The sequence below is a fragment of the Salvelinus namaycush genome, chromosome 14 (assembly GCF_016432855.1).
Source record: "Salvelinus namaycush isolate Seneca chromosome 14, SaNama_1.0, whole genome shotgun sequence".
Lineage (NCBI taxonomy): Eukaryota > Metazoa > Chordata > Actinopteri > Salmoniformes > Salmonidae > Salvelinus > Salvelinus namaycush.
The window spans coordinates 18831255-18858358 of record NC_052320.1 but is presented as its reverse complement, the minus strand read 5'-3'; the positions used below and the strand labels follow the sequence as shown (position 1 = coordinate 18858358).

The 27104-nt window shown below is 41.8% G+C and overlaps 2 protein-coding genes across 2 annotated transcripts; both read left to right on the top strand.

Moving 5' to 3' along the window:
* The first annotated feature begins 587 nt into the window (after positions 1–587).
* On the top strand, positions 588–2657 carry opn7d (opsin 7, group member d). Its single transcript, XM_039007622.1, has 5 exons — positions 588–675; positions 968–1130; positions 1282–1409; positions 1608–1942; positions 2172–2657. Exons 1-5 carry the CDS (start codon positions 588–590, stop codon positions 2655–2657), a joined length of 1200 nt encoding a protein of 399 aa, XP_038863550.1.
* Positions 2658–6300: 3643 nt separating this feature from the next.
* On the top strand, positions 6301–26957 carry rad21l1 (RAD21 cohesin complex component like 1). The gene is made up of 12 exons (XM_039007395.1): positions 6301–6444; positions 8659–8788; positions 9122–9221; positions 17172–17275; positions 17421–17458; positions 22116–22188; positions 22492–22629; positions 22856–23085; positions 25146–25233; positions 25394–25536; positions 26383–26460; positions 26778–26957. Exons 1-12 carry the CDS (start codon positions 6301–6303, stop codon positions 26955–26957), a joined length of 1446 nt encoding a protein of 481 aa, XP_038863323.1.
* The last annotated feature ends 147 nt before the right edge of the window (positions 26958–27104 follow it).

Sequence of the window (27104 nt, the reverse complement as noted above, 5' to 3'; positions counted from 1 at the left end):
GCATGGGCAGGAGTTTTGGCTTTCCATGGTGACATCACCATGCGGTAAATTTTTTATAGACCAATAACAAAGAGCATTCCAAACCTCCAATAACAGCTCGTTTTCCGCTCCCCACTTAAACCACTCCCAAACAATCCTAGCAAATTCTTGCTTCAGAAATAGTGTTTTGCTAAAAAGCTACTTTTGCCCATTTTAACGGAAATCTTTTACAGTAAGGTAATTAATTGCTACCCAGAAATGATTTGATATTGATATAAAAAAGGCTGCATTGGGCCTTTAAAGCTTTCCAATTCTGATATTTATCCAAAGCAGATAAATGTAGACCAGATGGAACGACAAAAATAGTGTAGCGAATCCTTTGTTGTTGCTCACCTTCATGATCTTTTTGTCCACTCTCTGATGTTTTCCCTCATCACTCATTCACTGATTATTAAATTAGTTGATTCAAAGAGAACTTGTGGCTGTAATTAACGCTAGCAAACATTACGTAATGACATAATTGTCAATTAACTGTGCTACTGTTCTCTGACTAACAGTTACACTCCCTTCTGTCCACCCTCCTCCACTCCTTCTCTCTCTTTCTCCAGATGGGAAATGCTTCAGACACAGCCCTGTTTGTCTCCACAATCTCAAAGGAGCTTGACTTCCTCATGGGCATACTCTACAGCATATTCTGTGAGTTCATATTCACTGCCAAGAGGTCACATTTATTCACTGTTTATCCATTCACAACAAATTCTCACATTTGAGTAAATTCAATTCCAACTAGCTAGTTATCCAGTCACATGCAGCTCAAATTAAGAGAACATTTGAGGCATATACAATCAATCCATTCATAGAGTACTGGTAATGCTTTTATGCCTGGATGTATACCCTCTGATTTTCACATTCATAATTCTTCATCTATGTCTTCAGTTGTTCTTCTCGCTTTTTCATTTTATCATATTTCATTCTCTTTCTCTTCTAGGTGTTCTGTCTCTCCTGGGGAATGGCATCTTGATGCTTGTTGCGTATCGTAAGCGCTTGTCCTTGAAGCCGGCCGAGTTCTTCATCATTAACCTGTCCATCAGCGACCTTGGGATGACCCTGTCTTTATTCCCTCTGGCCATTCCCTCTGCATTCGCTCACAAGTTCGTCATTTTCTTTCTCTCTTCTGGCTCATGGAACAAAAAACTAAACAAAAAAACACTTGTTTCTCTCTCACACTGTTATTCTGACTTATGATAATGAAGCAATATAACATTTTATACTGCCTAACTCTCATCTCTCTCCACTGTGTAGGTGGTTGTTTGATGAGATCACCTGTCAGTTCTATGCTATGTGTGGGGTTCTGTTTGGTCTGTGCAGCCTGACCAACCTCACAGCTCTCTCCTCCATCTGTTGCCTCAAAGTCAGCTTCCCTAACTATGGTGAGTTAGATGTCAATGGGATATGATCAAACCTTTCTCTTTTACTGTACGTTAATCTCTGAGATGGCGAAATAGTCTGTTAAAACTGATGCTAACTAATTTGCCCTTTAGAGATGAATAAAGCACAATCTTATCTTATGTCAAAATGCACATTTCTCCACCTTCCTTTTCCCCCTTTGTCCCATTTTCCATCCCCAGGTAACAAGTTCTCCTCGTCCCATGCCTGCGTCCTGGTGGTGGCTGTGTGGTGTTACGCCTCTGTGTTCGCCATCAGTCCCCTGGCACAGTGGGGACACTACGGGCCCGAGCCTTATGGCACTGCCTGCTGCATTGACTGGCACGCGCCCAACCACGAGCTGTCAGCCCTGTCCTACATCGTCTGCCTGTTCCTTTTCTGCTACGCTCTGCCCTGCACCGTCATTTTCCTCTCCTACACCTTCATCCTGCTGACGGTGCGCGGCTCTCGCCGGGCCGTCCAGCAGCATGTGTCATCCCAAACCAAAACCACCAATGCACACAGCCTCATTGTCAAGGTCAGAGGGTATCCCTGTGTCAGCAGTCCAGTTCACAACAACAACATCAACAGTTCAGGGATTATGCAATTCTGTGTGTGGATAGACGAGTATAGTTTGCAGGGTCTGTGGCAAAGTTATAATGCATTATACCGGCAGACTTTAAGTAAAGTAATATTAAATATTCATTCAATGTTTATTCCTATTTATATATGCAGAAATGTTTTTAATTATGTGTGTTTCTGAACAGTTGTCGGTAGCAGTATGCATCGGTTTCCTTGGTGCATGGAGCCCTTACGCCATAGTGGCCATGTGGGCGGCATTTGGTGATGCCACCATCGTGCCTCCTGCTGCATTCGCCCTGGCGGCCATCTTTGCCAAATCGTCCACCATCTATAACCCTATGGTCTACCTGCTGTGCAAACCCAACTTCCGCAAGTGTCTTTGCCGAGACACGTCCACATTCCGCAATAGGATCTGCAGGGGCAGCCCCCGGCCTGAACAGAAAGACCCCTTTGGATCCATATCACAACCATCCCAGAGAAACAACAAGGAAATGAGCATCTCATACGGACAGCCAGAGAGCCCCGTGGCATGTCTGCACTGTGCTGAGGATGGAGCTCCTTGCCAAACAGGGACCACGTCCCAGAGGACTGCCTGCATACTGACCGGCTCCACCTACGGCGAGGTGACTGTCAGTCAACTCTCTGCCAATCTGCAGGCTGATTTCCTCTAGTATTGCATCAGAACTGCATCCTACCCTAATCGTTCAGACAGGGATGGCGAGATTGCCAGGTGGAAAGATATGGCCAGGAACGGAGAGACTGACAGTAAAATGGCAAAAAGTCTTGGTTGAATCATATGTTGCAATCTGGCACACAAGCCAACATGACAGTATCTGTGTCAGTGAGAGATGATGGGCCCATCTTAACTCATCAGCATTTTATGACATTTCTATGTACCTCAGCAGCTGTTGCACTCATTCTTACCACAGCAAACAAGAGAATATTGCTAGAGTCCAATGTCTTACAAGTTGGTCAACGCAAACAACCAAGAATATTAAATTGTACAAGATGACAAAACACAAAAGTGTTAACTGAACTATTTAAATATATTTATAAAAGACAACATTTATTATTATTATTAAGTGCCGTAGATTTATCCAGGAAAATCGTGTGGCAAGGAGACAGAACTAATGAAAATAGGTGCCCAATGATCCCACACATCATGCAATGTTCACATCTGTGTATCGGGGGCGATATGAAAATATTAAAGCTAATCATCATCAACTCATCTGGTTATACTGTGCCGGTGAAGAGAGAAACCTTGGCTGAATTTTTCCTGACATATTTCCAATACATTGCTGATAGAATTGGGCTGTAAAGTAGCCCTGGTTTTCCTTCAGACCATTGTGTTGCTGTGCTGTAGACCTTGATGTGTATTTGTAATAAGAGAGCATACCTATAGTATCATTATGACCTTATTGTAACTGTGGAACAAATGTTTGAGGAAGTTGCTGTAATTATCAAATTTTATTACAAAACGTTGAAACAACCAGTCTGGTGCTTGGTTATAATTGTTTGAAATTTAACTCATGTTTCAAAATTGTAAATCAAAACTGACATACCTTTTGTTCTGATGGGCCAGTAGGTTCAGACACTCTGAATGCCATGGGTCAGGTAAAAGAACCTCATTATTTGCAGTATATCAAAAGTCTGTAATGACATTAGGTAAACAATCATCTCTGTTTTTAAGGTCATATTAGTCTCTGTGTCATTCAGAACTACAAACCTGTATCAACAACATGGACAGTTGGACGCAACAAACTGTGACTGAATATTTCATTTTCCTGTTAGCATGGTTCCAGGTTGATGACCTTTACCTTAATTGCCTTTGGCATTATCTGTTGAGCAGATCCAAAGAGCGCAACCAACAGAATCTCTGAGAACTTCTGTTTCAGATAATTCCAATATTATTAAGGCAGTTGTGATGCAACTCAAGTAATTCTGGCACAACATCAAGGATAGGTGGAAAAGTATTGCTATGGAACCTCAATTCACAACTTGCAAAATATGTTCCTTTTGATAGAATTTCCAACATATGCCTGCTAAATGCAGATAATATATATATTTTTTGGGAAGGGGAAAGTCTGTGACTCCTAAAATTAAATAAACATAAAACAAATTATTCTGGCAGGTGGTTTGACTGTGTGTTGGCATACAGAGTTTTGTGTGGAGTATTTTATGAGCAGAGTCAATCTAGCTAATCAGTCAGAAATCTCCATTCTCTCAAAAAGGGGTTGTGGTGATGGTGCACAGGACATGAAATCTCGGCTGCAGTCACCTCATTTTTCCACTTGTTTGATCTGAGATGAATCAGAGTGAACAGGAATTTGCATTTTGTACGAAAAGTGGTAATTCTATATGAGTGCCCCGCATAGTTGTGTTTCTTAAGGCCTACAACAACAACCCCACTGACTTTATCAAAGCTGACAGGCTAAATAATAATGAGTGGTTCACAGTGAAAGCAGTTACATAACAAACAGATGTAACTCTAACATGCAGTGAAGCTCAACATCTGATTAGGTCATTTTTTGTCATGCGTATATACTGGACAAGCTTCACCACTGTTAAAATTCTTACATTAGTACAGTAAAAAGTATTAAACGTAGTGGAAATTAAAAACATGCAAAACAGACAGTCACGCTGTCTTTGTAAGATACCTTGCTACTCATTAAATACAAGCTGATGATTAATCTGGCTATTTGCCTTTTGTTTCAAAATGAACTGCAGTGCACCATTCAAGACGTTCATCCCTGTCACTCCCTTCCCTCATCACTGTTCACTCCCTCTCACAACTGCTCTTTCTTTTTCCTCCCATCTCCCTTTATCATCCCCCTCTCTATGCTCTCCCTCTGATGAAACCCTCAAGTGATTATAGTGGGTCATGGGGTTTGGATCCTCTTGCTACACCAGCTGTTCCAGAGCTTCCGACTGCTCATGGCACACAGTCAGTGCACAATGCAAATTTATTTTGGCGTGTTTATTTCTCAGCATGCTATCCACGCCTCAGAAGATACTGGGGGGCATTTCTGCTCTGGTGTGTGGTGTGTGTGTGTGTGTACGCTGGAGTTGGTGTGTGTGTTTGTGTGCGTGTAAATTAGTAATTCCATTTCGCCTTGTATTTATACAAATGTCAGTTATGTAATTAGTATGTCAGTAGTAAGGGTTGTCCTGCTCACTTGACGGCTGGCTTGGACTTCTTCAGATAATATTATTTTTTAGGGGCTTATTTGAGTACCTCAGTGAGTCGAATGCTATTTCATTTGCTTTTAAGGTACTTAAATAGTATTAGAGGGAGATGTATTTCAATGAAGTCAAATTAAGAAACAATACAGTTTCTACGGCCCAGACGAGAACACAAAACACTACTAAAGAGGTATCATTATAAGCAACAGGAAACAGAAAGTCTAGGACTTACAGAGGCAAGAGAGTAACAGTGCCCCCAGCTGGTTGCAACAGGAAGCACACTGGAGTGAATACATTTAAATGAACATCACATGCCAAGACAATTATGGGTCAATTTAGATAGTTACTGTAGTTAATCAATGAACTTCCTCAAACTCTGGATGTCATAATAAAATAGTTTGTATTCGTTTTAGGGTTGAGCAACTTCCAACGTTTTAGTTGGCGCTGGCATGCTCTAGCGCTCACACGCAATTTCGGGATAACGAAACATGATCTGTTCAAGTTGACAAGTTTTACTGTAGCTACTTCAGAGATAATTTTTTTTTTTATGGTTACAATCAAAACTGTAGCATAAAAACGTTTAAACCTCACGCATGTCACCCGGTTAGACTAAAACCACACGATGTAACTAAATTGGTAGCTATCACTTTGCTCGAGACAGATTGGCTCGTGCCATGTTGGTGCCAAATACGCGGGTAATGTGAGTAAATATTGTTAATCTCGCGCCATTACTAGCTTTTCAATTTGTCACCGCCTTCAAAACAGACGTATTTTGGACTGAAACGTGTGAGTATCAAATTATTCTATTTTATTTGGAAAAGGATGTTAAAATTATTTAGACATTTTACATTTTCTCCATCTAGTTAGTATTAGGGACACCTGTAAACGAAGGTAGCTAGCCAGGTCAGAGGTTAGCTCCAGTTTGTTGTCAACGACGCTTTCGATAAAGAGGCTCGTTTTCATACCATGAGCTACAGTAACGTTAGCTAGCTAATGCTTGTTAAACAAATATTTTGCAAGTGAATTGTGCCGTATCCTATATAAAATTAACCACATGTATTGTATTATCAAACCAAACCCGCAGCAATATCAACAGTGAGGACCAGATAGACCACCAAGGCTTTGACCATGATGTTCTACACTCAGCTCTTCACTTCCAAGCGCGGGCCTCTGGCCAAAATCTGGCTAGCAGCTCATTGGGTACGCAAAATCACAAAAACTCATGTGTTTGAATGCAATTTGGAGAGCACCATCAAACACATAATCTCCCCACAGGTAACAGTACACTTTGTTTTGTCTTCCAAAATATATGAACAGGGAGATAAAATGTATTTGCCTCTGACTGAGTTAGCTCACCATGTTCTTTTTGTCTACAGTAACTTCAAATCAAATCAAATTTTATTTGTCACATACACATGGTTAGCAGATGTTAATGCGAGTGTAGCGAAATGCTTGTGCTTCTAGTTCCGACAATGCAGTAATAGCCAACAAGTAATCTAACCTAACAATTCCACAACTACTACCTTATACACACATGTGTAAAGGGATAAAGAATATGTACATAAAGATATATGAATGAGTGATGGTACAGAACGGCATAGGCAAGATGCAGTAGATGGTATAGAGTACAGTATATACATATGAGATGAGTAATGTAGGGTATGTAAACATAAAGTGGCATAGTTTAAAGTGGCTAGTGATACATGTATTACATAAAGATGGCAAGATGCAGTAGATGATATAGAGTACAGTATATACATATACATATGAGATGAGTAATGTAGGGTATGTAAACATTATATTAAGTGGCATTGTTTAAAGTGGCTAGTGGTATATTTTTACATAATTTCCATCAATTCCCATTATTAAAGTGGCTGGAGTTGAGTCAGTATGTTGGCAGCGGCCACTAAATGTTAGTGGTGGCTGTTTAACAGTCTGATGGCCTTGAGATAGAAGCTGTTTTTCAGTCTCTCGGTCCCTGCTTTGATGCACCTGTACTGACTTCGCCTTCTGGATGATAGCGGGGTGAACAGGCAGTGGCTTGGGTGGTTGTTGTCCTTGATGATCTTTATGGCCTTCCTGTGACATCGGGTGGTGTAGGTGTCCTGGAGGGCAGGTAGTTTGCCCCCGGTGATGCGTTGTGCAGACCTCACTACCCTCTGGAGAGCCTTACGGTTTTGGGCGGAGCAGTTGCCGTACCAGGCGGTGATACAGCCCGACAGGATGCTCTCGATTGTGCATCTGTAGAAGTTTGTGAGTGCTTTTGGTGACAAGCCGAATTTCTTCAGCCTCCTGAGGTTGAAGAGGCGCTGCTGTGCCTTCTTCACAACGCTGTCTGTGTGGGTGGACCAATTCAGTTTGTCCGTGATGTGTACACCGAGGAACTTAAAACTTTCCACCTTCTCCACTACTGTCCCGTCGATGTGGATAGGGGGGTGCTCCCTCTGCTGTTTCCTGAAGTCCACAATCATCTCCTTTGTTTTGTTGACGTTGAGTGTGAGGTTATTTTCCTGACACCACACTCCGAGGGCCCTCACCTCCTCCCTGTAGGCCGTCTCGTCGTTGTTGGTAATCAAGCCTACCACTGTAGTGTCGTCCGCAAACTTGATGATTGAGTTGGAGGCGTGCATGGCCACGCAGTCGTGGGTGAACAGGGAGTACAGGAGAGGGCTCAAAAAAACTTACTCCGTTATCCAATGAATAATACCTTGCCTTTCAGGTTTCGGTTTCATGGCCATAGCTATAACGTTATATGTCTCAAAGTATATGAAATTGTTTCTGATACAGCTCACCACATACCTGTAGCCACACAATGAGCACATCATCTATAATATATGATATAGCCCGACTTAGGCTTGCCCCTCTGTCTATTTTTATGTCTCTGTGCTTGTGTGCAATTATCTCAAGGCTGTGAAGGATTGCGTCAATACAAATCTGGTATCAGGATAAAATGTGATTCAGAGTCACCGAATATACTTTAAGTATTTTTATTAAACTCAAGCGATAAATGGTAAATGCAATTTTCGTATATACGGGTTCACTGTATCACCACGCAGGGTAAAGCAGAGAACTAACAGGATGTAAGTAAACAGCTGTTCTTATACTGTGATAGACGTAGTTCCAACCCGTCTGTTGGCCTATCACAGTAGAGGCTGAGCGTGGTTTAAACTTGCTCAGCCTATCGCCGGCACTCAGGCTGGTCCCAGCCTCTTGGCGCTCCTTGGTGTCCGGCGCTGTTGCTGTGTAGATTACGCTCCCACACCCTAGAGACTGAGGTCAGACAGTTCTGTAACATTGTTTGAGCTATTTGCACCTGCATAGAAAGCATACTGTTCTCGCTCAAGGTTAACCACAGCTTCTCAGCACACTTATCTGGGGCAAAATGTTACTTCCAGCACACACACAGGAACCCAGACCAACAGTTGCTAATATTCAATCACATGTGTTATAGTATTGGGTTATAGTGCAATAAACACAGATCCTCACAAGGCAAAGATCGGCTTGCGGACTTTTGGCCACCTACTCCTGGGAGTAGTGAGGATATACTTCAGAAAAGCCAAATATCTACTTGCTGACTGCAATGACGCTGTTGTCAAAATTAAAGTAGCCTTCAGACCAGGTTAGCCAAGTATCCTTTTTGCGTTGTCAATGTCAACATTTCAAGGTGCTGCAATCTAGAGCAAATTATACCATATTAGGGTCTGGTGCCTGGCCTAAAATGATAACAAATAAAGTATATATATGTATATTTATATTTAACAAAAAAATTATTTAAACTTTTTTTACAACCTGGTGCTGCAGCCAGTCTACAAGGTGGCACAGCAGCCCTCTTACATGCTTTGTGTAGAACCCTGCATTTTAAAGACAGGATCTCCATGATATTCTGATAATTGGAAACATATATCAGTTGAAGTCTTGTATAAAATTATACATTTATTTATGTCACCATTAGGACAGACTGCCATGCCTGTTGAAGGACTGGAGGCCACACTTAAAGCCATCACGTTGATGGAGGATTTCACTGACTTCGATTCCCAGCTACCAGACACAAAGTACTTTTGTTTTCCTTTCTCTCCTCATTTAACTCACTCACATTCAAAACCAAAATGTATGTTCCCAATAGGCCCTACGCCATTAAGGCTAGTGTCAGTGTTTCAATTAGTGATGCACCGATATTACATTTTTGCCCGATACCGATATCCAATATTTTCCTTGCCAAAAAACCTGATACCGATATAAAAAAGAATTGCAGCCTTTTAAGCATTCTAGTACAGTTAAATAGTTAAATAGTTAACATACACACATGGACGCAGCAGTCTAAGGCACTGCATCTCAGTGCAAGAGGCGTCACTACAGTCCCTGGTTCGAATCCAGACTGTATTACATCCTGCCGTGATTGGGAGTCCCATAGGGCGCCGCACAATTGGCCCAGCTTCATCCGGGTTTTGCCGGGGTAGGCTGTCATTGTAAATAAGAATTTGTTCTTAACTGACTTGCCTAGTTAAATAAAAGGTTACACACATCACATTTACCAAAAAGTTATTTTGTTGGCATTTACATATGTCCCCATTACCAGTAAAACATCATCTAAACCAATTTCTTTCACTTACTTGCTGTGCTGTTTCGTTGTTAATTCGTTCAGTCGTTTCATTCTCAACCAGGATTTCTATGGAACGCCGTTTGGGTCTTTGCGTGTCAAATAACACTTGTTGACCAATCAGGACCTGAATATGATTGCACATCACATAATCATTTAACGCTTTCATACATTTTTTACGTAGTTATTACACATTGATTACACTATCACTCGTATTTCATATGTCCCAATGATTCATCGATACGTATGCTATGATGCTGGTAAAGTTGTCTCGCGCATCTACAGTGCTGGTCATAAAAAAAGCTAGCTCATGGATGCAAACAATGTTCTTCGCCAAAAACATAGCAAAACTACATAATCTGTTTCAGTAGCTATAGTTAGCTAGCTAACTATATAGCTAGGTGTCATCATCTAAAATAACCCTCATTTATAAGACAGTTCTTATTTGATTAATGGTGGGCGGACCCATCTATGTGAAACTAGCCACAATAAGGATTAGCCACAATAGTGGACTTTGCGTTTAGTCTTCAAAATAAAAGTATGGTATAATTATACTATTTGTATTCATTTGCATCACTGTCAATGACACTTTTATTTTGAAAGCAAACCGAAAAATTCCACTATTGTGCCTGATCCTTATTGTGGCTAGCTTCACAACACATAACCCGGTCAGCCTCACTAGCCAGATGAAGCTAGCTGGCTGCTTATAACGTTAGCTTTGGGCAACAAGGTTAAGTAGCTGGCTAGCTAGATTCAGCAAAAAAAGAAACGTCCTCTCACTGTCAACTGCGTTTATTTTCAGCAAACATAACATGTGTAAATATTTGTATGAACATAAGATTCAACAACTGAGACATAAACTGAACAAGTTCCATAGACATGTGACTACAGAAATAACTGTGACCTTAATTATCTACCTTCTGTAAGCTGTTAGTGTCTTAACGACCGTTCCACAGGTGCATGTTCAGTAATTGTTTATGGTTCATTGAAGAAGCATGGGAAACCGTGTTTAAACCCTTTACAATGAAGATCTGTGAAGTTATTTTGATTTTTACGAATTATCTTTGAAAGACAGGGTCCAGGAAAATGGACGTTTCTCTTTTTGCTGAGTTTATTTATTTTCATGAACTGAAGTTCAATTTCAATAGGCGAACAACAAGTGGCAACCTAGCTTATAGTTACTCATAAGGATTCCTAAATCATTGCTAAGAATAATGAAAACGACTGCAGTTTCTACTGGTCATTGTTTTCAGGCTGGTTGTATGGGTGCTAGCTAGGTACCAAGCTAAAGCTAGCTACACCAGAAGTTACGGTCGAACAAATGATGCTTTATTACCAACGCGGTATTGTAAACACATCGTTCATGGCCGGTGTTTGCTTGTTTGCAGACTTTTTTGTACAGCTTTATCTTTTTTGACACTCAAAAGACCCAAACGGCGTTCCATAATGAAAGAGATTTGCGTCAGTTCAAATCTGGTATCAGGACAAAATGTGATTGAGTCACTGAATATATTTTAAGTATTTTAATTAAACTCAAGCGATAAATGGTAAATGCAATTTTCGTATATACGGGTTCACTGTATCTCCGCGCAGGGTAGAACAGGGAACTGGCAGGAAGTACGTAAACAGCTGTTCTTATACCGTGATGACGTAGTTCCAACGCGTCTGTTGGCCTATCACAGTAGAGGCTGAGCGCGGTTCCAACTTTGCTCAGCCTATGCTGGCACTCGAACTTGTCCAAGTCCCTTAGTGCTCTCTGTCCACATCTGGTTGTTGGGTAGATTAGATCCGTCTTGTGTCTTCCCCGATGCTACACTCAAACAGTTCCTAATATGGTATTGTCCAGTAATCTACCCTCCCTGGTTGGCTTAGAGATATGCACCCCTCCCCTCTCCAGATTGACCACAGCTTTTATGGCCTGTCACTCAATGTTGGTCAGTCTTTACACACCTACACATCTGTATTGTTTGTGTGTGTGTAACAAAACAATATTCATCTTCAAACAATATGCTAGCGGGCTATAGTGCATAAACATAAATCCTAACAATTTCCCCCTTTTTACACCCTCATGGGGTGTAACCAACTTATATATCCATATACTGGGTTGTCGTTGAACCCAGGAACTTGAAACCTTCAACCTAGGAGGATAGTTATTTTCATGAAATGTATCATTTTTATGCAAAACAATATAAAAAATATAAAAAAACATTGGTGGGGTTTTCGATTCCCCCTTTTGACACCCCCAAGGGTGTCATCACAACAACATGATTACATACAGAATATATATTAAAAAAATTAAACCCTCTGGTCTCTCCCTCTATACATCTTGTACCAGGTGGGCTCCTTGCCACCCGGGAACTTCAAACCTTCACAACAGGGAGGACAAACGTAATGACCTGGATAAAAAGTATATTGTTTTTTTAAATTATTATTATTTTTTATTTTATTTTTATACGACAACCTCACCCAAAACAAACCAAGGGTCATCCTTAGTCAGACCCATCTTTCTCCTGTAGTTTGATTCAGCATCAGCATCTCCATCCGGAGCATCAAGCAAAGGCATCATACCAGAAGCCTTTGCTCCATCTGTAATAGATTTCTTCAAACAAGGTATGATTCAAGCAGCACAACACATTAACATAAGGAATACAACTACTAGGGTCAGAAATCCAGTAACCATCAATGCAGTGTACTTACCAAACCAACCATCCAGCCAGGGGAACAGTCCATCCTCCTCCACACCTGCAAAACCCTTTATCTCCACAGATAACTTTTCCAACCCGCTCAGAGCTTTTGAAATGCTCCCATTTGGACTGGTATTATTAGGAATAAACGTACAACACTGTTTTCCAAACATCTTACAAACACCTCCCTGGTTGGCCAGAATCATGTCTAGTGCTAGCCTATTTTGTCTAGCGGTTTGAGAGGTGGCATTCAATTGTTCAGCCATCCCCTTAAGTGCGGTGTGGTGTAGGTAACTCATTGTTGATTATAGTAAATATAATTGATCCAGGCAGTTTGCTTAGCATCAACAATAGCTGGGCCAATAATGGGCAACAAATGCCACAGACCATCATTTCTGTTTAATGCCTGGAATTCGTGGGGGACCCCTATTGGGACCCCCAACAGGTTGGTGTGGATGTTATCTGTACCCTCGGACCAAGGAGCGTCACGTTTCTGCCGTCTCCTGGGTTGGTCCCGCGCCTCTGTCATGTGTAGCTCCCAGGAGTTGGTTAGCTGTAACCTCAATAATAGTCAATGGTGTTATCAGACTGGCCAAAGCACATGTGCCCTGCCAGTCTCCTTTCAAAATGGAGGTCAACCGCCTGACAGGTCCACACATCCACCATACATCAGCAACACCTCTAGTTTGGTTCAGCCCTTCAACGGGCCAGGTGGCATTAATAGTGACATTAGTGATGCAGTCAGCAGTAGGGAGCCTCCCAAAGTCTATACCCCTACCTGTACCAGTGATACAGCTGTAATTTCCCCCATATGCTTTAACTCCCCACGGTGCCTTCTGGGGAGGGACTTCTGGGAACACAAGACTCAGAGCTTTACACAGGGTCGAATTTAGCTTATGGTAAAAACGCTCCAATATGCACATCCAACCTCCCCACTTGTTTAGGGCAAATGGGTGAGTAGCCAGAACAGGTCTAGCATGTCCACAGATCACACAGTCTTTTCTATTAAGTGTTTTGGCGGTGTATCTCATATAGGCTAACCACATGTTCTCCCTACCCTCATATCCAGTTTCAGTCCCCAATTGGTCACTGTCTGATATATCCTTTACATTTATTACCTGTACCGGATTGGAGAGCTTAGGTGATGATGTGGAACACGGTCTTGAAGTGGTGGAGGAGTTCGGCTGAACCTGGCCTTGGCCTGTTGGAACTGGTGGTGGTTTTGGCAGTACTGTGACGGTAACCATCCCCATCGTATCCCAATCAGACAGCTCAGAACGACCAGCAGTCCTGTAAAGCCCCACCCTCTCCCAGAGAACACATCATCAGCCAGAGGCCAAGCCACACTTTCACTTCTATGAACGTACACAGTGATGAGAGGGCGGGGTCAGGGAAATCTTCATTAAGGAGTTGACCCCCGAACTTTATTAGCTACGGTTCTTCTCCTTAACTCTGTGATCATTCGGCAGTGTCAGTGTGTCCTACCCTCTTGTATTGTGTGATATGAACCCAGGTAGTTCTTTCAGTTATTCTCACTGCGAATGCAGTCACCAGGAGTGCTTGGTATGACCCCTCCCACCGTGGCTGCTTCCAGTCCTTTTTCTTTAGTGATTGGACTCAGACCCAGTCCCCTGGCCCGTTCATGTGGGTAATCACCTCCTGTAGTTCTCCTGTAGAGCATAAAATCTTGGACATACGGGTTTGGTTAATTAACAGTATTTTAATGTGTTCTGCTAGAACCTCTGTCATTCTATCTGTTCTATCTGATTAGCTAGAATGTCATCCATTATTATCCTAGTCAACCATCTCTAGAAATGTTTAACTAATAGGCCACACCACAACGTGTCCTATTCCATCCCCCTTTTGATACATGGCTCCGCCCTTGTATCAATACTGGCACAAATCTAACAATTCTCTGTCAAGTGTCTTATCTACTTTAAGAGTTATCAGTGCTGCCCCTTAGTTCCTGAAACCAACCAAGTCTTCATTGTGTTTTTAGGCCCATATGCTTAAAATCAGCTTAAAATGTCCAATGGTGCCCTCTAGTGACTTTTCACCTTCACTACTATCCCTAATATTAATATCACCAATTTGTTCTATCAAATTACCTTAAACTCAAACGCCAAGGCCCTTATATTCTCAATTCAAATGGTTTTTCAATGAGGCTGATCAAACCACACTGAAAAAGTCACTTTTGGAATTCATACCCCCACTTTTATGTGTGTGTATACCTTTAAGATATTTTTTCGCTGGGAAATTTAGAAATCCCCTCTAACCCAAACGTTTACTACAAACAAAACCTAGTAGTTATAACTGTCCCTTTAACATTAGCTATCATAAACTTTTACGATTTAAACTATTCTGACCTTCCTATCTTATAGCAAAATATCTGTGATGGCCACCTAGCATTTTTGTTGCTAGTTTTTAGCATCTTTTTAGACTACCCTGACGATATTCAGCTACTTTTAAAATTCTATTTGGAACTTTTAACAACTTCTGAAAAGTGGCTCAAAGCTATAATGCACGCATTTTCCCTCTAAATGACAAACTATTTTCTCTGTCCCTTCCTCAGTCACAACATCATTGCTTCGATAAACCAAAACCAATTTATCACCATTGTATCACTAATGTTGGATCTTGAATAGAATTTACAACATCAATCAACATCTCTTAATCAAAATTATACTGCCAGAAGTACAGTAAAGAGTGTACCTGAACAACGGTCAAATCCATTTGCATAACGTTATTGTGTATCCCAAGTACTGTCGCAGTTTTACGTTATTCCACAACAAATCACTTGCCTCTAGCAACTTACCCTGAAAATTAGTATCCAACCCCAAAACTAACTCTTATTCCTGCCTCTAGGCAAAAACATACCCCATACTCCAAATGAGTTTTGCACCAAAACTATCGTAAAAGTAAAATCAACTTTTCAACTTTCTCAACTCCTGATGACATTCTATGTTGTGCACTTAAATGTGTATGTGTTTGTAAATTATTTTAAATGATCAACCTAATGTTGTATCTTATTTTAAATGATCAACCTAAATCTACCTTTTTAATACACTCAATTCTGCAATGTGGATCCCCTAGGAATATACAGTCTCCATCTGAAATATTCAATGTACTTTCATGCGCTAGGCAAATTGTCCCATATGAACTGTGTCCCTGACACTTCCTTTTAAAACATTCATTCTTGGTATTAGTGCGCCGACTAAATACCCAATGCACCACAATTACACGGCAAACTTATCTTTCTTATTAGACACAACCTTCGCCGTTATATCCACGTTTACCTCACACCTCACATGCACAATAGGTTCGCCGACCTATTCTCACACAAATTAGTAGATCTCTGTTCTACTCAGTGCATTGCATTCGCTATCATATGGTAATTTAACCTCATTAGTCCCCAACTATTCTCATATTTCCCACACTCATGTCTTCACATTCACACAGTACATTTCATTTACACATTGCATCTTTGAATGATTTTGATCAAATTAAATTGCATTTACCACTCTCGGTATGATATTGTTTATATACTAGATAGAACGTTAAATTTGGTAACTTACATCAGACTTGTATCTCACAAATAAATTTGGATAATGCCAATATGCAGAACTTTAGTATTTTATACAATAGGTATCTGCTTACCTTTTTAGTAGACCGGTCCTGTTTTGTGAGACACGTCGTCTGACGACAGTCAGTGCCAATTGGCTGGTACGCCAATGTCCAGCGTTCCTTTTACCAGATCACCGTCGGGGATCACCATGAAAGAAATTTGCGTCAGTTCAAATCTGGTATCAGGACAAAATGTGATTCAGAGTCACCGAATATATTTAAAGTATTTTAATTAAACTCAAGCGATAAATGGTAAATGCAATTTTCGTATATACGGGTTCACTGTATCTCCGCGCAGGGTAGAACAGGGAACTGGCAGGAAGTACGTAAACAGCTGTTCTTATACCGTGATGACGTAGTTCCAACGCGTCTGTTGGCCTATCACAGTAGAGGCTGAGCGCGGTTCCAACTTTGCTCAGCCTATGCTGGCACTCGAACTTGTCCAAGTCCCTTAGTGCTCTCTGTCCACATCTGGTTTTTGGGTAGATTAGATCCGTCTTGTGTCTTCCCCGATGCTACACTCAAACAGTTCCTAATATGGTATTGTCCAGTAATCTACCCTCCCTGGTTGGCTTAGAGATATGCACCCCTCCCCTCGCCAGATTGACCACAGCTTTTATGGCCTGTCACTCAATGTTGGTCAGTCTTTACACACCTACACACACATCTGTATTGTTTGTGTGTGTGTGTAACAAAACAATATTCATCTTCAAACAATATGCTAGCGGGCTATAGTGCATAAACATAAATCCTAACAATAATATGACAGTTTATCGTGAAGCTAATAGCAGTGATGCTATTACTGTGTAACTCCAGTACGGCAACGGGCAACATCTGAAAAATAGCGCACTTGGTAGTGTGTACCGGTGCTCAACCAGTCAAACATCACCCATGACGTGGCGTCGTTAGTCATGTACTTACTTTATATAGGTATGCACGTCAGCTTTGACATCAGTTTTGCACATCGGCAGATATATGTTCACCGATATCGTGCATCCCTATTTTCAATAGATCATGGGGGTGTGGAGGCTTCACGTAGCAGTATTTATGATGTTTATATCGAAAAGTAATTTATTTTCTCTCCCCTCTGACCCTAGTGCCATAGGTGTTGTGGACCATTTTTCACTGAATCAGTGCCGAACAGAGGACATCACCCTCAAAGAGGATTTTGGAAATAGCTTTCTCACATTTGATGACTTTGGTAAGGGTTAGGGTTGCTACTCTACAGTGCCTGCCTGTGTCTCTTTCAATGTTATTTTCCTTCTCACCATAGCGCACCTTTCTCTCCTCCACTCACATTGCTGTCAGTAACTTACTCTGACTTACTCTGTGTCTAATATTTGTAGGTGATGAGACCCAGTCTCACCAAGGGGGCATGTTAGATGTGAGTTTCCTGAGCACGGAGATACTTTTGGCGACGAGGACAAAGGCATTGACATCTTGGGTAATGTCCCGACCTGGATTTTTAGCAGCAGATTCACTTGAAGATAACATATCTGTTGCACATCTGAACACATCGATAAGAGACATTACTGCGCAGCCGTATTCATCGCCCTGGCCAAGGCTTTCGAGTCTGTCAATCACCACATTCTTATTGGCAGACTCGACAGCCTTGGTTTCTCAAATTATTGCCTTGCCTGGTTTACCAACTACTTCTCTGATAGAGTTCAGTCTGTCAAATCGGCGGGCCTGTTGTCCGGACCTCTGGTAGTCTCTATGGGGGTGCCACAGGGTTCAATCCTCGGGCCGACTCTCTTCTCTTTATACATCAATGATGTTGCTCTTGCTGCTGGTGATTCTCTGATACACCTCTACGCAGACGACACCATTCTGTATACTTCTGGCCCCTCTTTGGACACTTTTAACTAACCTCGAGACGAGCTTCAATGCCATACAACTCTCCTTCCGTGGCCTCCAACTGCTCTTAAACGCAAGTAAAACTAAATGCATGCTATTCAATCGATCACTGCTCGCACGTGCTCGCCCGTCCAGCATCACTACTCTGGACAACTACAAATACCTAGGTGTCTGGTTAGACTGTAAACTCTCCTTCCAGACTCACATTAAGCATCTCCAATCCAAAATTAAATCTAGAATCGGCTTCCTTTATCGCAACAAAGCATCCTTCACTCATGCTGCCAAACATACCCTCGTAAAACTGACCATCCTACCGATCCTCGACTTCAGTGATGTCATCTATAAAATAGCCTCCAACACTCTACTCAACAAACTGGATGCAGTCTATCACAGTGCCATCCGTTTTGTCACCAAAGCCCCATACACTACCCACCAATGCGACCTGTACGCTCTCATTGGTTGGCCCTCGCTTCATACTCGTCGCCAAACCCACTGGCTACAGGTTATCTACAAGTCTCTACTAGGTAAAGCCCCGCCTTATCTCAGCTCACTGGTCACCATAGCAGCACCCACTCGTAGCACGTGCTCCAGCAGGTATATCTCACTGGTCACCCCCAAAGCCAATTCCTCCTTTGGTCGTCTTTCCTTCCAGTTCTCTGCTGCCAATGACTGGAACAAACTGCAAAAATCTCTGAAGCTGGAAACACTTATCTCCCTCACTAGCTTTAACCTTTCTCGCCCCGGGGTTCCGCTAGCGGAACACCCACAACATTCCGCTGCCTTCGCAGAGCGCGAAATTCAAAAAATATTTTTTAGAAATATTTAACTTCCACACATTAACAAGTCCAATACAGCAAATGAAAGATAAACATCTTGTGAATCCAGCCAACATGTCCGATTTTTAAAATGTTTTACAGTGAAAACACAATATATTTATGTTAGCTCACCACAATAGCCAAACACACAACGCTATTTATCCACCGCATAGGTAGCTTTAAAAAAAAAAACGACAAAATATAGATATAATTAGTCACTAACCAAGAAACAACTTCATCAGATGACAGTCTTATAACATGTTACACAATACATTTATGTTTTGTTCGAAAAATGTGCATATTTGAGGTATAAATCATAGTTTTACATTGCAGCTACAATCACAAATAGCACCGAAGCAGCCAGAATAATTACAGAGAGCAACGTGAAATACATAAATACTCATCATAAAACATTTATGAAAAATATATGGTGTACAGCAAATGAAAGATAAACATCTTGTGAATCCAGCCAATATTTCTTATTTTTTAAAGTGTTTTACAGCGAAATGTGCATATTTAGAGCTGAAAACCGTGGTTATACATTGTGAAAATGTAGCAACTTTTTCCCAGAATGTCCGGATATATTTCTGACACTCACCTAATCTGACCAAATAACTCATCATAAACTTTACATAAAAATACTTGTTGTATGGCAAATGAAAGATACACTGGTTCTTAATGCAACCGCTGTGTTAGATTTTTTTTAAATAACTTTAGTACGACATACAGCTTGCGTTATTGCGAGACAGCGCCCGCTAAAAGGGCAGAGAATAGGACTAAACATTTCACACAAAAATATAAAATAACATCATAAATTGTTCTTACTTTTGTTGAGCTTCCATCAGAATCTTGTACAAGGAGTCCTTGGTCTAGAATAAATCGTTGTTTGGTTTTAGAATGTCCTTTTCTCCTGTCGAATTAGCAACCTTAGCTAGCCAAGTGGCGCGAACATGTCCATCTTCTCTCGACGCAAACAACGAAAAACTCAAAGTCCCGATAAACGTTGAATAATCTGATAAAACTCGGTTGAAAAAACATACTTTACGATGATATTATCACATGTATCAAATAAAATCAGAGCCGGAGATATTAGCCGTGTATACCGAACGCTTTTCAGAAGGCAATCTGGGGTTCCTTCTCGCGCCTTCGAAGACAATGAAATTTCCAGACCTGTCACTCCAAAAGTTCTTGTTCGACCTCAGATCAAGCTAGACACCCCATTTCACCTCCCACTGCCTGTTGACATCTAGTGGAAGGCGTATGAAGTGCATGTATATCGTTAGATATAAGCCAGTTGAATAGGCAGGCCCTGGAACAGAGCCTCGATTTCAGATTTTTCACTTCCTGTCTGAAAGTTTGCTGCAAAATGAGTTCTGTTTTACTCACAGATATAATTCAAACAGTTTTTCGAAACTTGAGTGTTTTCTATCCAATAGTAATAATAATATGCATATTGTACGATCTAGAATAGAGTACAAGGCCGTTTCATTTGGGCACGATTTTTTCCCAAAGTGAAAATAGCGCCCCCTACACACTAACAGGTTTTAAGCACCAGCTGTCAGAGCAGCTGTCACGATCGTCGTCTGGAGAAGGAGAGGAGGACCAAGGTGCAGCGTGGTAAGTGTTCATTATTTTAATTAAAATATGAAACACTTGACAAAATCAACAAAAAACGATAAACGAACAGTCCTGTAAGGTGAACACACAAAACAGAAAACAACCACCCACAAACACAGGTGGGAACAGGCTACCTAAGTATGATTCTCAATCAGAGACAACGATAGACAGCTGCCTCTGATTGAGAACCATACCAGGCCAAACACATAGAAATACAAAACAAGGACAACATAGAACACCAGACATAGAATGCCCACCCAAACTCACGCCCTGACCAACCAAAAAGAGACATAAAAAGGATCTCTACGGTCAGGACGTGACAGCAGCGCACAGATTACTGCCCCTGTACATAGCCCATCTATAATTTAGCCCAAACAACTACCTCTTCCCCTACTGTATTTATTTATTTATTTTGCTCCTTAGCACCCCATTATTTCTATTTCTACTTTGCACATTCTTCCACTGCAAATCTACCATTCCAGTGTTTTACTTGCTATATTGTATTTACCTCGCCACCATGGCCTTTTTTTGCCTTTACCTACCTTATCTCACCTCATTTGCTCACATTGTATATAGACTTATTTTTCTACTGTATTATTGACTGTATGTTTTGTTTATTCCATGTGTAACTCTGTGTTGTTGTATGTGTCAAATTGCTATGCTTTATCTTGGCCAGGTCGCAGTTGCAAATGAGAACTTGTTCTCAACTAGCCTACCTGGTTAAATAAAGGTGAAAATAAATAAATAAAAACATCAAGAATGTTTCAAAGACAAACCTATGCAATGTCTCAAACCCCTTTCCAAATCTTGAATACTTCATGGCCAGTTTGTCACGCCCTGACCATAGTTTGCTTTGTATATTTATATGTTTTGTTTGGTCAGGGTGTGATCTGAGTGGGCATTCTATGTTGTATGTCTAGTTTGTCTGTTTCTGTGTTTGGCCTGATATGGTTCTCAATCAGAGGCAGGTGTTAGTCGTTGTCTCTGATTGGGAACCATATTTAGGTAGCCTGTTTTGTCATTGTGGGTGATTGTCTATGTGTTAGTTGCCTGTGGCTGCACTGTTATATATAGCGTCACGTTCGTTTTGTTGTTTTGTATTAGTTTGGTTAGTGTTTCTTCTTAAATAAATAGAAGAATGTATTCACTTCACGCTGCGCCTTGGTCCTCCTCTCTTCCACATTACGACGATCGTGACACAGTTCCAGTGAGAATGCTTTTTTGATGGACCTTTTCCCAGCCGAACCACAAAATGTGATGCCAGAGATTGCTCCCATGAACATTAACCAAGAAGGTGATTTTTTGTGTTTATTTTGGTAGTCTTTTAGGAAACTTTATACCCTGTCTAAATATTCAGTGTAATTGTAGATTGATTTGAAGGCGTCTACATCTGTATGAGACTACCAAAGACAGTACGGTATGAAGATAAGCAGAAACTGCTTCTTCAATAGATATCCCTGGTAGCGCTTGTAGGCGATGTCATGGCGTCGTTGGCTAGCTAAGCTCATGCGCAGAAACACGTCACCGGGTCTAACAATCGTCTTGTGCCGAACTGCGCGAGCAGTTCCTTTGATGTAAAGTTGTTTTTGACAAAAATGAAAACGTGTCAGTTTGCTACTTTAGAGTTGGAGTAATAATGTTTTCAACTAATTAAGACATTGGCTCAAATCTAGGTTGTGACTTTTGATTTAGAGGAAAATTATTCCTTAGTTGTAAATTTTTCACTTCTCTCATTGACTTCTCAAACCCCAGCCTGGTCTGCTTGGTCTGTTTCACCAGCGTTCCCAGAGGTGTTCCCAGAAGTCTCGCGATGCTGCGCCTCTGGGTTTAGAATCTCTGTGGTTATACTTTGTGCAAGCATTGAAGCACCCTCTCTCACAGCAAGAGGCAACGCATACTGGAAAATTATAATTTCATTATTCATGTGCTAATTCCACTTTGCTGTAAACTTTGCAGGAAGTAAATTAGATTTTTCCGTTGTTGAAACTTTTCCCAAAATTGGGAGCTTTATCATTATTACGTTATACAGTGAAATATTAATCAATTGTATGCTGTCCGTGTCTACTTTTTGTTATCACAATAGTAGACAGAGACAGCATGCCCTTCATTCCACAACCCTGCATTGCAGGTCGTCCAGACTCTCCTACATCTGTACCCATGGAGGAGGATCGCCTTGTCCTGAATGAGACAACCCCTGTCCTGAATGAGACGACTCTGTTGGTCAATGAGGAGGAGGGCTTCGCTCTGGAGCCTGTCGCTGTGACCCGTAAATATTTACCTGCCTAACAAGCAACATCTTGGCACCACAAGGCCATTCTCCAAAGCACACTTACTGTCCCCCAAACACAATTATCTAACTGGACACAACCTATATCATATATCAAAGCCATAAGTAACACACTACCTTACTTATTATCTGTGGTGGAAACTCCCAAGTGTGAAAAGCACAGTTAAGGTAAGCCAATGGAGTTAAACCTTCTGTTTGTCCTTAGCGACCTTCGAGAGGAAGAAGGGGAAGAGGAGAAGGAGACTGGTGGTGGACCAGGCCAAGGAGCTGTCCAACCAGGCCATCAGGGAGCAGCTCACTGACTATTCAGATCTCACTGCCCCACTGGACATAGCCCCACCCACCCACCAACTCATGCAATGGAAAGAGAGTGGAGGGGTGGACAGGCTCTTCAGTCACCTCTGTGCCCATGTCATTCATCCACACCTTCAACAGGTAAGCAGGGTGTGAAATCAACTTATGTCCCATCATAGGTTGACATATTTACCTTTAATCAAATCAAATTGTATTGGTTGCAAACATATTTAGCAGCTTGCATTTATAGCTCCAACAGTGCAGTAATATCTAACAATACACAACAATACACACACATCTAAAAAGTAAAAGAATGGAATTAAGAAATATATAAATATTAAGACGAGCAATGTCGGTGTTCGCAGTATAAATATATATACTGTATGTGATGTCATGTATAGACAACATGAATAGAATATGTAGTATATTTGAAGAATAATATATGTACAGCAATAGTTAAATAGGATAGGCCTTGATTAGAATACAGTATATACAGTTGAAGTCGGAAGTTTACGTACACTTAGGTATGCGTCATTAAAACTCGTTTTTCAACCACTCTACACATTTCTTGTTAACAAACTATAGTTTTGATAAGTCGGTTAGGACATCTACTTTGTGCATGACACAAGTCATTTTTCCAACAATTGTTTATAGACAGATTATTTCACTTATAATTCACTATCACAATTCCAGCGGTCAGAAGTTTACATACACTAAGTTGACTGTGCCTTTAAACATCTTAGAAAATTCAAGAAAATGTCATGGCTTTAGAAGCTTCTGATAGGCTAATTGATATCATTTGAGTCAATTGTTGGTGTACCTGTGGATGTATTTCAAGACCTACCTTCAAACTCAGTGTCTCTTTGCTTGACATCATGGTTAAATCAAAAGAAATCAGCCAAGACCTCCACAAGTCTGGTTCATCCTTGGGAGCAATTTCCAAACACCTGAGGTACCATGGGACCACGCAGCTGTCATACCGCTCAGGAAGGAGACGCGTTCTGTCTCCTAGAGATGAACGTACTTTGGTACGAAAAGTGCAAATCAATCCCAGAACAACAGCAAAGGACCTTGTGAAGATGCTGGAGGAAACCGGTACAGAAGTATCTATATCCACAGTAAAACGAGTCCTAAATCGACATAACCTGATAGGCCGCTCAGCAAGGAAGAAGCCACTGCTCCAAAACCGCCATAAAAAAGCCAGACTACGGTTTGCAACTGCACATGGGGACAAAGATCGTACTTTTTGGAGAAATGTCCTCTGGTCTGATGAAACAAAAATATAACTGTTTGGCCATAATGACCACTGTTATGTTGGGAGGAAAAATGGGGAGGCTTGCAAGCCGAAGAACACCATCCCAACCGTGAAGCACGGGGGTGGCAGCATCATGTTGTGGGGGTGCATTGCTGCAGGAGGGACTGGTGTATTTCACAAAATAGATGGCATCGTGAGGTAGGAAAATAATGTGGATATATTGAAGCAACATCTCAAGACATCAGTCAGGAAGTTAAAGCTTGGTCGCAAATGGGTCTTCCAAATGGACAATGACCCCAAGCATACTTCCAAAATTGTGGCAAAATGGCTTAAGGACAACAAAGTCAAGCTATTGGAGTGGCCATCACAAAGCCCTGGCCTCAATCGTATAGAAAATTTGTGGGCAGAACTGAAAAAGTATGTGCGAGCAAGGAGGCCTACAAACCTGACTCAGTTACACAATCTCTGTCAGGAGGAACCAGTGTTCCATGACTATGTACATAGGGCAGCAGCCTCTAAGGTGAAGGGTAGAGTAACCCGGTGGTAGCCGGCTAGTGACAGCGACTAAAGTTCATGGCAGGGTACTGGGCGAACGCCGGGTAGTGGTGACTATTCAACAGTCTGATGACCTTGAGGTAGAAGCTGTTTTTCAGTCTCGGTGCCAGCTTTGATGCACCTGTACTGACCTCACCTTCTGGATGGTAGCGGGGTGAACAGGCTCGGGTGGCTGAGGTCCCTGATGATCTTCTTGGCCTTCCTATCTCATTTGTTATACTAAAAAGTACAAGTTTAGCTTAAGAATGTTGTTCCACTTACGTCAAGCCTTCAATATATAAATGTTGGATTCCATACTTAAGTGAGGAAATTGAGTTCACATCTGTAACCAGTGATGTATAGCAGCAGTGCATTTTTTGTTTTAACAACTGCCCCCATTCTGCCTCTGCAGCTCTATTCCAGTGATATGTTTCGGGGGAAAACAGATCGAGTGGGCAATGACGATGACCTTGAAGAGATGAGACAGGAGAGACATGAGGGTAGGAGGTCATATTCACACAGAGCAACAATTTTATAGAAATGATCGTCTGAGAATACAAGTCATTACATTTCATGAAATTGGGAGAATTGAATTTCACATTACCTTTGAACTGTTATGTTTCCTATTTGGGTTAATACATTTTATATGTGTGTATACAGTGGAAAGCGATGTGAGCGACCTGCCCAGTGAGTTCAGTGTCCTGCATGAGACTATGGATCCTGAGAGAATGGGACACAATGTGGAGCTCACTCCTCTGCACCACCATGGGACTGACAACCCATCTGAGGACGTCTGGGACGCAGTACATGTAAAGAGTTCAACATGAACACCAGCTAAGCTTTTTTTCGCCATTAAAAAGTGTTTATATAACCTTTATTCAACCAGGTTTTCCCATTGTCTATAACTTTTTCTGACAACATTCCTTGTTCCCCCTTTCTCCTTTTCTCTCTTTTTCTTGTCTCTCAGGATGAGAGTAGATTTGAGGTTTCTCACCCTGAGCTTCCTTTGGAGGATTCCATGCATGTTCATCCTTCTGGAATGGAGAGGGAAACTCCATCGAATGTGACATGGAACACACAGGTTCTTTCACATGCATTGAATACACACACAGAAACACACACATACACGCACGCTTACACACAGAAAAGCACAAACGGGGCCTCCTGATTGGCGTAGCGTTCTAAGGCGTTACTACAGACCCGGGTTCGATCCCTGGCTGTGTCACAGCCAGCCGTGACCGGGAGACCCATGAGGCGGCGCACAATTGGCCCAGCGGCGTCCGGGTTATGGGAGGGTTTGGCCGGCCGGGATTTCCTTGTCCCATCACGCTCTAGCGACTCCTTTTGGTGGGCCGGGCGCCTACAAGCTGATTTCTGTTGCCAGCTGGACAGTGTTTCCTCTGACACATTGGTGCGGCTGTCCTCCGGGTTAAGCGAACAGTGTGTCAAGAAGCAGTGCGGCTTGGCAGGGTCGTGTTCCGGAGGACGCATGGCTCTCGACCTTCGCCTCTCTGGAGTCCTTAGGGGAGTTGCAGCGATGGGACAATACTGTAACTACCAATTGGATATCACGAAAAATTGGTTAAAAAAATTGTGTGGTGTGATGTACTACGGTACACTCTGTAATGTGTTGTTATACCAAACTACAGTCTATGGTGGACAGCCAGGATGACTTTGAGGAGAGGAGGATGACCAGCCGAGCACAGGAACTACTAAACACTCTCAAAGTAAGAACTCAGTACCCCTATGCAGCAGGGCATTCATTCTTACCCTTTGTCAGCTTTTTAGCTTGATTACAATCAGACCCAGAAATCCACCGAGTCACAGATGACGGATTTAAAAGATTAAAGGACATGATTAGGGGACAGTCGGTGGAAATGAAATTGCTGCAATGTGCGATTGTGTGTTGTGTTATAACAAACTGGGATGGGATTTTCCCTGCTTTTCTGACATTTATCCTTTATATAATCAATCCGTAACTGACCTATCCCCTATAAACAAAATTCAAATTTTTCTATGTTGTCCTGATGACATCCCTAAATAGATTCAGAGCAGCAGAAGCAACGCCATGTTCAGCCTGCAGACGCTGTGTGAGAGGAACAGTCGCTCCCAGGCCTCGGCTACCTTCTTTTGCCTCCTGGTGCTGAAGAAACAGCAGGCCCTGGACCTGCACCAGAGCGAGCCTTACGCTGACATTATAGCCACACCTGGACTCAGGTTCTAAGAGGCGAAGACGCCTGCTAATTGTGCCTTGTTCATAGACTCACTGCTATCTGTCAACAACTGCACAAAACTCTAGCGGTCTAGACACCCTCGTCATACGTGGACCTTAGGAGGGTAGCATCTCATAGCATGGACACTAATTAAGAAC

What these genes read in the sequence shown, in the direction of transcription:
- opn7d (XM_039007622.1), top strand. Translation starts at nt 588, where the DNA reads ATGGGAAATGCTTCAGACACAGCCCTGTTTGTCTCCACAATCTCAAAG. An exon ending in AGTCAGCTTCCCTAACTATG is followed by an intron (nt 1,410 to 1,607) that starts GTGAGTTAGATG and finishes TTCCATCCCCAG; the next exon opens with GTAACAAGTTCTCCTCGTCC. An exon ending in CACACAGCCTCATTGTCAAG is followed by an intron (nt 1,943 to 2,171) that starts GTCAGAGGGTAT and finishes GTTTCTGAACAG; the next exon opens with TTGTCGGTAGCAGTATGCAT.
- rad21l1 (XM_039007395.1), top strand. Translation starts at nt 6,301, where the DNA reads ATGTTCTACACTCAGCTCTTCACTTCCAAGCGCGGGCCTCTGGCCAAA. An exon ending in TCGCGATGCTGCGCCTCTGG is followed by an intron (nt 22,189 to 22,491) that starts GTTTAGAATCTC and finishes CCTGCATTGCAG; the next exon opens with GTCGTCCAGACTCTCCTACA. An exon ending in GAGACAGGAGAGACATGAGG is followed by an intron (nt 25,234 to 25,393) that starts GTAGGAGGTCAT and finishes GTGTGTATACAG; the next exon opens with TGGAAAGCGATGTGAGCGAC.